The 15,313-nt window shown below is 42.8% G+C and overlaps 1 protein-coding gene across 2 annotated transcripts; it reads right to left on the bottom strand.

Annotated features, from left to right (window-relative positions):
* Window positions 1-829: 829 nt before the first annotated feature.
* On the bottom strand, window positions 830-13,433 carry LOC123154606 (ABC transporter G family member 41). 2 transcript variants are annotated; one of them, XM_044573290.1, is made up of 23 exons: window positions 13,047-13,433; window positions 12,861-12,946; window positions 12,661-12,745; window positions 12,331-12,490; window positions 11,666-11,742; window positions 10,622-10,675; window positions 10,451-10,541; window positions 9,688-9,989; window positions 9,058-9,339; window positions 6,135-6,448; window positions 5,640-5,800; window positions 5,406-5,509; window positions 5,174-5,327; window positions 4,815-4,940; window positions 4,644-4,720; window positions 4,207-4,539; window positions 3,710-4,000; window positions 2,944-3,027; window positions 2,406-2,539; window positions 1,919-2,152; window positions 1,661-1,832; window positions 1,316-1,570; window positions 830-1,219 (listed from the first exon to the last, which is right to left on the bottom strand). In XM_044573290.1, the coding sequence occupies exons 1-23, from the start codon at window positions 13,377-13,379 to the stop codon at window positions 950-952; spliced, it is 4,179 nt and encodes a 1,392-aa protein (XP_044429225.1). In that variant the 5' UTR covers window positions 13,380-13,433; the 3' UTR covers window positions 830-949. The 2 variants fall into 2 exon arrangements, with proteins under 2 accessions (XP_044429225.1, XP_044429226.1); XM_044573291.1 differs by having other exon boundaries at window positions 831-1,219; window positions 4,644-4,717.
* Between the last annotated feature and the right edge of the window lie 1,880 nt (window positions 13,434-15,313).

Genomic DNA, 15,313 nt, shown 5'->3' on the forward strand with positions numbered 1-15,313 from the left:
AATACGATGAAGATTAAGAATGGGGGAGGAAGAGAGGAAAGGAAAGCAGAATGAATACCAAACATCTTAACTTGCATAGAATGGATAACAAACAATTAAGAAGGAAGAAGGATCACGCTGGCGAAGACTTCCCGTCTGCCTACTACAACAAGGTTTGCCCAACTCCAGTGAGGAAGGGGCAATGACACGCCTTCGGCTCGTTCTAGTACTTGTAGTTATCGCTAGATGGTCTACAGATCTAGATGTAATTTCTATACTTAATTATGGTGTTCTTTATACTGTCATGACAGTTGATGATAGGTTGGAAGTTTCCCCACAAAACAAAAAAGGATAACAACGTTGATCTTGTCGAAGAAATACACATGATGATCGTTTATATTGAACAGAAATATGAAAAGGTTTATTGAATAAAATTGAAAAGCTCACCTGATGGATGGCAACAGGTTATCAGACTGGCCAGGCCAAAAGCCCGGCTGGCCGCCTTTGAAGTTATCAGGCAGCTTTAGTCAGTTTGATTAGGATCAGGTTTTTTGTTAAAAATAAATCTAGGAATTGATTGGTGTCACTTAAAACTAGTCCAAATCAATTGGAAAAATCCCAATAAAAAAGTTTAAAGCAAAGGGAAATTATTTTCGACGCAAACAAAAATTTGTAAAATCATTATATTTTAGAAAATCTATTATGGGCTGTAAATTAATAATTTCCTTAAATAATTATTTTGGGTTGAAATAATTACCATAATGTTTTCGAAGACCCAAGTAATAATTATTTCGAAGGAAAACTCATGTTATTTCCTCTATTGGAAAATCCAAACAGGCTCTCAAGAGGAACAAGGTCAAAGCAAATCAATCAATTCTATTTAATTGGTTAACATTTCAAAAAAATGATTTTGTTGGGGGGATGTTGCAGCTACTGTTTTCCTACTTCGAAAGTTCGAATACATGTATGTTTATCGGCGTTGGAAATTGAGCTTTGAGATGCTGTAACCGAAGAGGACAGCAAAAACTACGGGGAACGCCGCCAAAACCATGGCTGCCAGCGGCAGCAGGTCGCGTCGAAAACCATAGTAGTCCTTCACGAACGTTGCGACGGATTTGATCTCTCCAAACACGACTATCATCCTGTCGTTGTAATCCCCGAACTGTGTGGTGAAGAAGACATTGAGCGACCACGACATTGGGGAGATGTAGTAGAGCCATATCCACCATCTCGGTATTTGCTGACATATGTTCAAGAATCCTTTGTAAGCCCAACACTTTTTATATCTCTAATAATGGTAATAATGGTAATCATATATCTAGATGGCTTCACTTACCGGTGAAGGCACAAGAAAGCCGGAGATGAGGTTCTGTAGGCCGTGGCACACAGATGTAAGTACGAAAGCAAGTTGGATGTTAGGGGTGAGGGACACAATCATCATTCCCAGGTAGACGAAGTAGAGCAGCGTACATGACATGGTGCACATGAACCAGAAGAATTTCGCTGCTGTCCATGCATACCCTATCATCGGATATGCTATCAGCATGAACATCACTACCTGCACCAGGACATAAGGTATCTCCATGGCAACCTAAATCCAAAAATGATAGTTAAGTCAATGCCTGCACATATGTAGCAGTAGCATAATCTATCTGAAAAGCCTTCATGTGATTAATAGGACCTGCGCAAAAGAGTAGGCCCAAGGAGAGTACATCCCTGCAAACCGCTCCCTGTACACGACGGATCGCTCGATGGAGACGAATGGCATCACTGCCTGGCAAATGTTGGTGCCGGTGAACAGAGTGATCCCAAACATGCACCCCAATATGGTGAATAGGCCTCGCTGGTCGTTTCTACCCTCAAACAAAGCAAGCAGCAGCTTCAATCACATGCTTCTACCATATATATACATAATTAAGAGATGGCTTGCATTGCATACATGTGGTTGATGTTGCCTCGCTGCCAGAACAATGTGCCGAAGAAAATGCAGAAACCTAACATGGACGCCAAGCGCACCAGGTTGTAGGAAGGGGTTCTCCAATACGACAGACACTGCTTCCAGAGACAAGCTTTGAATTGCTCCCGAAACTTCTGCGGAAACTGTGTTGGGAAATGGAGGTCACTCATGCCTGGAACTGGTACGCTCAAGCGCTTTACCAGCATGTCCTTGTCCCTTTGATGACCAAATTTACATATCGGTTAGCACAAATATTATGTTAGGATTAGCTTAAAGGCTGAATGAGAGCTCTGTTAAACATGGTATGTGACCCATGCTTATGTTCTATTCTGATCAAAATCGTTTCTGTTTTTCTTAGATATTGTAGAAGGTTGGAGACGCAATTTTTATATGCATAATCTATAGTGTAGTGATTATAATTCACATGTTAAGGCACTATTGCTAACTGAGCTGGTTCGTTGAAACTTACTTGCACATTGACGATGCCCTGTACATTTGTGCAAAATCTGCTCCCACTTGAGCTTGCATAGATGTAGAAGTAACTTCTAGCATCCATGTTGATGGGTTATAGTTGTCCTTGATCCTAGGTATCGCAGGTATTGCCTATAAAAATAAAATAAAACTCACCAGTTTGTATAGCACAGCAACTGGGGAGAAAAGTCAGATGGTGGACTGGTGGTGAACTAAGTATAGCCTTCTCTGATCAAAACATACTACAGCTATGATTAATATAGCTCACCCCCTTCAGTGGTACGTAGAATGCGAATCACAAGGGCTAAATATGGGTTCATAACAATACATAACTTCATGAACTTTTTGTGCAAAAAACAATACTTTTGAAAATACAGAAAAAGGTGAAAACCAAATCTTGTTACGTTTGTTTACTGTTAATGATAGGTTTAATTAAAATGGCCTATATCACATACAAATGGATGATATACAATTACAAAGCATACATGCATTTGTTCAGTCCTTTCGTGCAAGGTTGAGTTAAAATTCCTAATTACCTGGAAATATTGGATGACCTCACAAGAATGATGTCCAACTGGCCCAGCATAGATCAACTCTCCACCTCTTCTCATGAGCATCAACTACATTTATATTACAACATAATTAGTAAATATGGTACTTCACTTCCAAATGAATTATTTTGGTTGAGGAATTTCTTATTAATAGTGTACATAAAGTTATATGGAACTAGGGTTTACAGTTTAGCTGAATACTTATTAATGAAAATGTATGTTACCATATGCATCTACTTAAGTGGCACTGCTAAACCCAACCAAGTGTTGTAGATATTTTTCTCTATTCTCCTACTAATCTGGGAATTACCTACCCCATGAAACGAATATGTCAGCACATTTTAACATCATCTTTGTTAATGATACAATAGAGGTTTCGTGCCATTCATATAGAAAATTTCACTGTTAGCTCCTAGAAAAATTAGTTGAGGCAGACTCTGCCTTGGACTTAATTTGGGGTTCTTTCAGTTCTGGTGGATAAAGTGATGATTCTCTATCTGGGGTAGCATGCAATTTGTTCCATGTCTGATGGTTAATTGTATGACCTGGCTTCTTTATTTCAGGTTGTGGTACTACCACTTTAATTCATGTTTGATTGAATCAAAACTTATTTTTCCACATACTTATCCAATATAATATATTTTTAAATCTATATTAGATTTTTAAATTATTACTTAATACACTATGTCTTGGTGCCTAGAGAGAGAATCTTGGAGAAGGTCAGAAGGCTATATATATGTAAAGTAATTACCTCATCAAATGCCTCAAATATATCGATACTTGGTTGGTGAATGGTGCACACGACTGTTCGACCTGTGTCTGCAACGTTCTTGACTGCACGCATGACAATAGCAGCTGCCCTTGCATCCAAGCCTGATGTTGGCTCATCCATGAATATGATTGAAGGGTTAGACACAAGCTCGACTGCTATAGTGAGTCGTTTCCGTTGCTCCGTCGACAGTCCATTTACCCCTGGTATTCCAACCAAAGAATCTCTAATTTCATCCAACTCAATTGTTTCAAGAACTTCATTAACAAATTCCTGCAAGGGTAAGGAATATAGATGAGCTCAGAGTTTCATATCTCAACTGTTTCTGGTGGCTAGGATGCTAGTATGCAAACCATGTACACTATTCCTCTGTCCCAAATTTAAAACGTCTTATAATTTGGGACGGAGGTAGTACTTTCTTTCCATATATATTTTCATATTGTAGCTTATGTTTCGTTGCAGAAACAAATATAGCTCACATCTCTTGCTTTTGAATCAGTTTCTGGTGGAAGGCGCAACCAGGCTGAATATGCAACTGATTCGCCCACTGTGATTTGTGGGGAATGAACATCAATCTGTTCACAGTAGCCTGATATCCTAGCAAAAGTTTGCTGAATTTTAGGATAACCCCCTATTCTTATGTCCCCTTCAATAACCCCGCCTGTTTTCCTTCCAGCAAGAACATCAAGGAGTGTTGTTTTCCCCGCTCCAGTAACCCCCATGAGTGCCGAGAGAACCCCTGGCTGAAATGCTCCTGTGATATTATGGAGTAGTTGCAGTTTTGTTTCCATGTAACCATGCTCCCTCATTTCCTGCGATGAGGAAATACTTAGTTTTTAGTTATCAGCCCTTGCTATGACTCTAATTAAGCTCTTCAGCCATGTGTGCATAGATGTTCGAGCTACATAAGAATTACCGCGGGGGTGTCTACATAGTAGTTGACATCCTGGAAAGATATTGTAAGGGGTGTGAAAGGCAATACCATCCTCCCTGCTGCACGAGATTTAATATTGATGAGTCAAATCTTGATTATATTCCAACGATAGTGTGAGTTGTGTTTAGTTGCGTCATGGAAAATTCAACTAACCAGTGCTATTGGGTAGCCATGAAGTTTCTGCATGTAACTTAGGCCTCCCATTTTCCGTATCCTTATCTTGGTTTCTTCCACCAACTGCGGTAATATTATTGCAAGCGATAATAGCACGAGAAGATGCTGGAACCGAGAGTTTCAAAGGAGATTAGAACAGATGGCATATCTAACAAGAGTGAACAACATGTTCTTCCGAATTAATTGAAGTATTTTGTTCCATTTCTGATGTTACTTTTTTCTCTAGCATATATATGCTTAATTGAGTTCACATTCATGCTATACTGTTAGAAAGAAAGTACAGTATTTAACTTATTTAGCTAATTAGCTTAACATAATATAAGCCATGTCGTACTTACGGTTTTTAATGGTCAAGAAGATGGCAAAGCCTACATTGAACAACAAAGTAAACCCAAGCAATGCTCCAATTGAGATCCAGTAGAAGTAGCTGGGGAAGTCTAGACCTTGATCCATTAGTATCCTCCTTCCAAGTGCTACGCCGGATATTGTGATCTATCAACGCAGGAACTTCAGTATTGTTTGGGATTGCATTTTTTATAGTTAATTCATACTTGGTATGCCAAAGTGTACCTCTGACCATCTTGGTGCCAAAAACTCATTTCCAGTCAAGCCTATCTCCGCGTAAGACAATGGAGATACCCAAAATACCCATTTTAGCCAATTAGGCAGAAATGCTGTAGTGATATGGCACTGAAATTGTTAGTGGTGCTTGTTTAATAGTTTAGCACGACACGCGTTTGGAAGATATTAGGACATGTCACTTGTTAGCAATATGAAGCTTATGAAAATAAGGGAGTGTCTTACAGCGAGGAATTAAGAAACCCCCAAATAGAAGGGTGAATAGAAATGCCAGAGTACCACCGACAGAACCAGCCACCATTGTTTGACAGTATGAGGCGACACAACGAAACATTGATAATATTACTGTGTGCATCAGGAAGAGGATGAGGAGCTGACAGAAGAACCTGAACACAAGAATCGTGGGTCTTAAGTCTGAACACAAAGTCAGGATTGCATCTGAAACCTAGGTTTCGTGGAAATAATCAAAGAGAAGTAAAGATAGTTGAACATTGATAATAACTTCAGTACACCCAGATCACTACAAAACCAATATAAACAATCATTTATACTCCAAGTTTTTTTTTCACTTGGTGATTATACTCGCATCTGAATGACTCGGAATGGGTGAATATATAGTGATATATAATTCCTGAATGATGACAGGAAATGTTGCTGTAGTTGAATTAGTGCTTCCTTCCCATCAACTAATTAGTTTCTACAACAGAATGATGACTTTACCTGGATGCTTCTGGGGTATGGCCAATCAAGTAGTAGGATATCGATGTCAAAGCTACCGACCCAACTAAAGAGAATGGAATCTTTAGGATAAAAGATGGTATTGCATAAGCCCATGCAGGATAGAAGTAGTTGTCTCTATGTTTGTAGAAGACAGGCAGTCTTTCGATTGTCATGGCCATGTCAGGGAATCCATTCACTATCAGCAGCAGGAGTGCATAGAAGAGGGAACCCATATAATAGTTGGCATGAATTCTGTCAACACCCATACGTGTCCGCAGAAATACTGTCCCAGTAATAAGACCAAATAGTCCAAGCTGCAGCGAAAACACGTAGTATATGCTAGTTAATGGTGGTTAGGTGGTCATGTCAAAAAAAGGTACAACATGACATAGCTGTAATTGCGTTGATTTTTACAGTGAAAACTGCAAGAAATACTTTAAGAAAAACAATATAGTTGTCCCACTATAGTATAGGTAATGATAGAAGCCCACGAGCATTTGAAGTCCTCAAATTGCACACTGAGTAAGAACTGAATGTAGAATAAGATGCTGACATGCTGGGCAAGATCCTGCTGTAGTATTAGAGTACGTAATGGGCCTAATGGCCTGGGCTGGCGGTATAGTCCGCTAGTCTTAGTGTTAATTAGAGATAAGGGTCGCTTGCTTAGGGGTCAAATAAGCCTTGCTTGGGAGTCAAGTAAACCTCTCTATATAAAGGAAGGAGATGTATCAATCTAATCAAGCAAGAATTAAGAAGGAAATCCCTTCCATCTTGCCTGGCCGTGGGCAAAAGGCCCCCGGCCGGCCCTCCCTCGTCCTCCTTCTAACAGGACCATAACAATTTGGTATTAGCTAGCTTTGGTTCGATCATGTCTTCACCGTCGCCCAACCCGTCTCTTCCGCTGCCGGTCACCTCGTCGCCTCCCACGACCATCACGATCGTCACCCCGCTCCTGCCCGCGCCGGGATCCTCTGTCGCTCCTGCCCCCGCCGTCCTCACCCCAGAGGAGGTGTCCGAGGCGCTGCGGGACCTAACCCAGGCGGTCCAGGAGATCCGCCTGTTCTTGGCCGGGTCCTACAGGCCGCACCCGGCTGCGCCGCCCATCGCGCCGCCATGGCTACCGTGGCAGCCGCTCCACCAGGCGGCCTCCGCCGCACTCGCCGGGCCGCTGCAGCTTCCATCCACCGCCCCGCCTTGGCTGCAGTGGCAGCCGACGCTCCTGGCGGCCTCGGTCGCGCCCGCCGCTCCGCCGCAGCAGCCACTGCCGCTGCCCCAGGGCGTCCCCGCCGCGCTCGTCGGGCCGCTGCAGCTGCCATCCACCGCCACCACCGCCCCGCCCTAGCTACAATGGCAGTCGCCGCTCCTGGCGGTCTCCGCCGCGCCCGGCGCTCCGCTGCAGCAGCCACAGCCGGTCAGTTTCGGCCCCGCATCGACCGCGCCGGCGGGAGTCCCGATCCACCAGATCAAGTTCCCGCCGTCGCCATTACCTCTTCCCCAGGGCGTCCCCATCCAGTAGATCAAGTTCCCGCCGTCGCAGTCACCGCTTCCAGCTTGGATCACTACCCGCCACGTGTCGGCGGCGGTGAGGCTGCAGGCTGCTGCGCGCGGCCTCCTAGCGTGTCGGCGTGTGCGGGATATGCGTGGGCTGCAGCTGCCGCTCCTCCCAGCTGCGCTTCACTACGCAAAGGACCTCAATTTCATCCGTTGCGTCGGGGATCTTGGGCATGTTGTTGTCCCCGTGGGCAACGACCTCAAAGTCTGCGACATCGGCGGTTGGGGGGCGCACCCCTCCTCGTCATTCTCCATCGCAAGCCCTGCACTCTTCTCCGTGCGGTGCAGACCAACAGCCGTCTGGCGGGGAGAAGGCAGGATGTCACCGACAGGAGCGCACCGCGTAGCACCACTGCATTCTGGCGGCCGCCACGAGGGCTCCTCTGCTGGTCGCTCCTGTGACCACTTCCAGGTGGCCATACACATGCACTCCTTTTGTCCAGATGGTGTCCATGGGATCCAGGTGGTTGTACACGTGTACGTCCGACGTGCGGATGGTGTCCAATTTTTGTTAAGGGGTCTAAAATAAATCGTCCCAGTCCATTTCAGGTTGAGAGTAATAAAACAAGCCGAGATGTAAGGCTTGTTTTTAGGTGTTAGGTTTGTGTTGCGTCGAGTCATGGTTATAAGTTGGTTAGGCTGCAGCTCGACGTACTCTAACATGTAGACTTGTATATGGTCCGAGAGTTCAATGTTCTCAGTGTACCGAAGAAACTACTGCAAAGATGGCTACAAGCCCATGTGCCCTGTGTTAAGCACATACAGCCCCCAATCCTACAACATTTCGCATTTGAGCACACCTAAAGCTATATACGACATCAATATTTCCCTTTATTGTCTACTATATGCATTAATGCTGCAGTTCACTTGAAAGCTGAAAGCGACACAAAATGTGGATGTAAATATAGCTGACAATTTTTAGTGCAAAGGCTTTATTGATTCAAAGGAGTTCCATAGGATTTTTGAAGGATTTAGATCCTTAGTAATTTTTCCTATAGAGGTTGTTTGATTCGCAGGATTGGAATCCTTAGTAATTTTTCCATAGGTTCATTAGTACTACATTTTATTAGAGGAAAATTTCCATTCACTCAAACCTCTTGGTAGAATTCATTTGCTTTTCCAGTTCTATCAAAACCTCTTTCATCCAAATTCCTATAGTTCTGTCTTGATTACTAGTTTTGCTATATTTCTATCCAAACTAATAGTACTAAGCACAAAGCATGTAATTTGAGGATTGTGCATACAGACTAGAACTCAATTTACAGTCATAAACACCTAGCATGTGACATTCGAGATAGCACTGCAAAACTAGGCACACATCTCCATGTATCAGTCACATTTTTCTTCCAAAAGATAGCTTCGACTTGCTTACCTGAGCGGCTTTTGTTATGTGGATGAAGGCATTCCTTTTCATAAGAAGAAGCTCACGTGCAAAACATGCCTTGAGGAGATCCCACTTGGATAATGAGTAGATACTGAAGAACAGGGCATTCTTATGCCCTTTTGATTCAGCATACGGCTTTGAAAGCTCCTCAGCAAGATTCTGACCAGTTTGAGATGCTTTGAACTTATCACAGAATTGGTCAACTGTAACAAAATTATATCTTTCTTTGGTGCAGCTCCAGTATTGTTGTTGATCCTTTTTTGACAAGACCTATGTATACATAAGTTTTTAAGAGTGGACTACTTTATGATGGTAAGAAAGAGTACAAATAAGCAACACAAACTCAGGTTATCATAATCTATACCCAATTACTTCATATTAACAATGTTTACTTTCAAAGAATGCACACCCAAAATAGTAGTTGTAACTCATACTTCGCACAAATGTTGAAACCCAAAACCCTGTACAAGAGAATTGCTATATAACAAAATCAAAGTATGTAAATTACTCCCTCTGATTCAAAATAAGTGTCACAGTTTGGAACTAAGGTTAGTTCAACCTTAGTTCAAAACTGCGACGCTTATTATGGGTCAGAGGGAGTAGTATTTTGCTAAATACCTCTTGAAGGAAGTCAGCACTTCCTTTTCTTTCTGGGCACTTGAAGCCACATGATTCAAAGAAACTCATGATGCAGCTCTTAGGGCCATGGTATACAATTTGTCCTTCAGCCATCAAGATAATATCGTCAAAAAGTTCGTAGGTCTCTGGTGTTGGTTGAAGGAGTGAGACGAGTATGGTAAACTCTGATATATGAGCTAGCTGTTGGAGACAAGAAACAACTTGGAAGGTGGTGGAGCTGTCCAGCCCGGTTGATATTTCATCCATGAAGAGCACTTTCGATGGTCCTACTATCATCTCTCCTGCTTGTAAGACATTTTTTACAAGTGAGAAAAAATTAAGCTTCCAGTATCGAAATATTTTTATTTATTTTATCCTATATACACCAAAATTAAGGTTGGGATTATATAAACTGAATATATCACACTACTAACTAGCTACATTCTACAAGTAGAAAAAATCATACTAAGTTGATTCCCATCAGGGTGGCTTGCGCGCTTTCATCACAACAGAAATTTGTGGTTTGTTGTGACAAGATTTTCATATCGGTTCATGGTAATAACAAAGTACATAAAACATTCGGTGAAATCAATTAGTCACCAGAAATGAGGTGTGTACCTTTCAATACGAAGTTAAGGAATTTTAGTCAATGAATCACACAACTATTAATTTATTTATTTATCTTGCAAAAATAGTATTTACAAGATTATATAGTTGAGATGATAAAACGATCCTGAAAATGTGATATGTATTGTGAATTCACCTGTGGTTAGTCTTTTCTTCTCACCGCCAGAAATACCTCTTCTCATGGCATCTCCGACTAGTACATCAGCGCATGTGTCAAGTCCCATTATCTGTGTGGCAAGAATAGATTATGCATAGGCAAAACATTGTACTCTGGAACCAGTGGTATTCTTCTTCGGACATTATTTACCTTCATAATGTAGTCTGTTTGGATGCTTCTTTCCAAACCTTCCACAGATAGTGCCTATAAAAAGTGCATACCAGTTGTAACTGTATATTTGGTTCTATGAATTTTTTTTCTTAGAATCAATAGAAAGAATCCCGCTGAAAAATAATGTTAGCACTTGGCAGAAAGGATGACGTTTCCAAATCGATGGAGAGAAGGAGCCGGCAGCGTGAATCGGTGGAAAAGAGCGTGCGGGCAATGGTGCAGTTGAGGCCAGCAACGCGGTGACCATGGAGGGTGGAGGTCCGTGCCCCATCCGACCGTGCCGCTAGGGTCCGTGCCCCATCCGGCCGCGCCGCTCGCGTCGGCGTGCAGCCGCCAATGCAATCCGAGGCCATTCAGGCGGCGTAGTCGGAACAGAGCAGGTCGCAAACATGGTTTAGGGTTCGTATGTGGCGTTTCACCATATGCGCTCTGTTGGATAGGATGGTAGAAAAGGCCCAGTAGGCCCAATTGAACATGAGACACCCAAAAAAGGCACCGGAGCAGCGGCCCGAAATGCCCAGCGCAGTCTGACGTGCGAGTTAGCGCCTGCGTACGAGATTTAGGTGGGACTAACAACGAATCCGACGGTCAAAAAAGACTAAAAATGACGATCTAACGGCTAGAAATGCTAATGGCCTGAGAGGGTTGGGAGGGTGCTCGGTTTTAATCTTCTATATCTAAATAGCTAGCCCCCACTAACATATTTCTCTCAACATGCAAGCATGCCACATCATCAAGCAACATGCATGGCAAAAGGACCACCACAACATGTATTCATGCATAAGAAAATGTCCATCTCAACATGCAAACATAAATGAGATATTTAATAAATATTTTACAATACATTAATCAAACACAATAAAGCATCTGAATTTACAATTTTTTAGTTTTCATAGTATTACTATTCACATTCCATACAAATCAAATATCATCGAAATATAATGCAAATATTTCCGCAATAACGTGCGGGGTATCATCTAGTATATCTAAATTATCAAAGAAAGGGTTTCCATCAGCACACACCTTCATGTAAGTATCTATGTCGGGGTCAGGTGTGATCCCGGCCTCCTTCTCCCTTCTAATGACCTCCTTCATGATTTCTATTTTGCACAAGAAAGGCTCCCCATCAGCACACACCTTCATGTAAGTGTCTATGTTCATTTGATAGAATGAGTAAATGATATTTCGTTCATGTCAATGTCCTCATGACTTTTGGGCATTTGCTTCCTTTTACTAGTGAGCAGCCTGATGTCCCACCAAAACTCTATGTTAACCAGGTCCCGAAACAAAACAAAAAATGGTCAGTTATTATATTTCAGCAAATCAAGGTCCTTATGACTTTTGGGCATTTGCTTCGATTACTAGTTAGCAGCCTGATGTCCCACCAAAACTTGTATTTTAACCAGGTCCCAAAAGAACACAAAAAATGGTCAGTTATTATATTTCAGCAACTCGAGGTCCTTATGACTTTTGGGCATTTGCTTCGATTAGTTAGTAGCCCTGTTGTCCCGCCAAAACTTGTATTTTAACCAGGTCCCAAAAGAACACAAAAAATGGTCAGTTATTATATTTCAGCAACTCAAGGTCCTTATGACTTTTGGGCATTTGCTTCAATTAGTTAGTAGCCCTGTTGTCCCACCAAAACTTCTATTTTAACCAGGTCCCAAAAGAAAAGAAAAAATGATTACCTGCTCTGCTGCCAACGCCCTGAAATCTCGCGGAGAAGTCGAGCGTCTCCCTGACGGTCATCTCAGGGACATGAAGATCATACTGGCCAACGTAAGCTGCCGTCTTCTCTGGAACGAAATCTTGCAGCTTGACACCATTGTATTCAATTTCCCCTGTTACCTATGCACGCACACAATACATACTTAGTATGTGAGTAAAGGAAGTAGTGAAATACACGGCACGCGGTGTTTTCTTTGTGCAATTTCAGATCTATGTAGAGCTTATTGTAAGTGGCAATACAGAAAAAAGAGAATTAACGGCAGACGACGCGGACCGATCGACGGGGATACCTTGAGATTTTTGTTGAGCTTTCCAGCAAGTGCCTGCAGAAGGGTGGTTTTGCCACAGCCCGGGGGTCCAAGGAGCAGGGTCATCCTGCATGCATATATTGTTTTAGAGGAAAATCCTGCATGCATATATCATTTGCATATGTACTGTACTGATGGCGATGAAGGAAGGAAAGAGGGATAGCAGGAGGAACCTTGATTACCTGGAAGGCTTTAGGATGCCGGTGACATCTTTGAGGATGCAGATCCTTTCTCGGCCACGGTTGAGCCCCAGCATGGTGGTGAGCAGCTGCATGCGGGTCGCAATGGCGGCATTTGAGCGAACAGGTGGCGAGTGGAACTGTAGGAGTACGTACGGAAGAGTAGTAAACACGAACGGAGTTACGTACGGAGAGGCCGGAGACGGCGGAGTTGAGGAGCGTGGGGAGCGGCTTGCCGCGGACGAGCTGGCACTCGGCCTCCACGCGCACGCCCCGCCACCGCACCTCCACCGTCGGCTGCCGCACGCCCACCCTGTCCATCCTGCGGCGCTGGCGCCGCAGCAGCCGGAGGTTGTCCCCGTGGACGTCGTCGGCGACGAGGGCGTGCACCAGCCCCCGCCGGCCGGCCGCCCTCAGCCGCCGCACCGGCTCCGAATGGAGAGGGAGCGCCTCCTCCTCGTCCTCCGAACCATCATCTATAACCTCTTGTTGCTCCTCGCCTATCATCTCCACCTCGCTCATCGCCTCCTAGCCCTAGCTAGCAGTAGCAACCAACCTCGATCGAGCTCAGTTTCCTCCCTCCCTCCCTCCCGCCATTGCACGATTGTTTTACTACTATAGTAGTATTAATAATTGGTTTGATGAAACAGTCACAGTCTAGCTCTGAACGTACGTAGCGGGTGCAACGACGTTGATACTTTGAAACTGACATAGTACGTATCATGTGCTTCACTTGTCAAAAACTAAGTTAAAATCACGGTCCAAGCCAGCTAGCGACCAGCTACTGACTTGACTGAGTGAGTGAGTAGTAGAAGAAGAACTCATTCCACGCCGACGGCCAAAGCAAGTGTGTTCATATGGATGAATATGGAATTAGGAAACTCTAGCCGCCCGGAGGTCGTACGTGGTATATATGTACAGAGAATGTAGACTTGACTTCAAGTCGGCCATCCACTTGGTTTTGAAAGGGGAGGATCTGTAAACCCACAATAAAACCCGCTTTGTGTGCAAGCTGCGGCCCCGGTTTTGTCGTTGAGTTGAGTTGTTTGATGCCTGCACTATACATTTTGAACCACGGAAAAGTTAACGGATGAACTGCCCAATTACCCCACCCCTAATTGGTGGGCAAATTATTTCAAGTTCAATGTTAATAGGTTGTTTCTTACATCTGTTGGTTCTGATTTATTAATCTACCAAATCAACTGTTAAATGTTTCTATTTTTTGTGAGATTTCATAGCATAATTCTCCTCTTTTTTCGGTTATCCCGTTGATTACTTTTCATATATATAATACTCCCTCCGTCCCAAAATTCTTGTCTTACATTTGTCTAGTACTTTTCATATATAATAATAATTAGTCATCAACCCCTGCAATGCGGCTGCACGGGCTAGGCTCTTCTTTAACTTTATTATCCCCTTGAGTGCTTTTTATATATAATAGCTATAGTCATCAACCGGTGCAGCTGTAGCTGCACGAGTCAAGAATTACTCTTCTTCAACTTACTAGCGCAATACTCGTGCATTGCAACATCATATAAATACTCTATTACGTTAGCTTGTGATTTGCCTATCCATATTGATGTGACTGTTTAAATAAATGTTTCTCAAATTATACCCATGATTTACTTTATATTTTGATGAGAAGTTTGGTGAGTAAACTAAAATGGATTGGTTCAGTAGGTAAGAAAATTAAGATGACTAATTATCATATGCGGGAGGTTGGACGAAATAGGTGGTGGGAAGAAAGGTAAAATGTGAAACCTTACATTTCTTTTAAGTAATACTATAAGAGATAGTGTATCTCCATACAATAATTCAAGCCTCGAGAAGACAAACAGAAAAAATATTACGGAGCCAGGGACGAATCCAGCAAGGCGTTGCTCATGTCCAATGGAAGGAGGCCCTATGCTTTAATTTCTGCTAAATCTGTTGTTTCCTAAGTTTTTTTTTCTACCTTCCACATGTTCTCAGTGTTCTGATTGATTGGCTTTTCTCTCATGAACAAAATTAATGCGTGGATGAAGATTTGAACAACATACTCACTATTTATTTTCCCACCGATTACTTTTCCTTTCACGCTTGCTCAACATTTTCTCTTGCATGTTCCACACTAGTTCATATGGTTCAACTGATTGACACATACACCGTGTTTACTTTAATCAAAAAAAGTTGTTGAAACATATCTCGATCACTTTTTTGTAAATAGCACATAATTTACGCACCGGATACCTGATAATTTACTTACAAATGCCATGGTAACTCTTGACCCATGCTAAATTCTAGAAAAATATACCTCGGTAACTTTTTCGTAAATAACATGGTACTTTATGCACACAAGACCTGATAAGTAAGGTACAACACCGTGGTAACTTTGACAGAGGACACCCCGGTAACTTATGTGTAAAAGTGTGGTAAATTACGTATCGTGGGCTGATAACTTGCGTACCCTCGGCCTT

This window comes from Triticum aestivum, chromosome 7A (assembly GCF_018294505.1).
Source record: "Triticum aestivum cultivar Chinese Spring chromosome 7A, IWGSC CS RefSeq v2.1, whole genome shotgun sequence".
Classification (NCBI taxonomy): Eukaryota; Viridiplantae; Streptophyta; class Magnoliopsida; order Poales; family Poaceae; genus Triticum; species Triticum aestivum.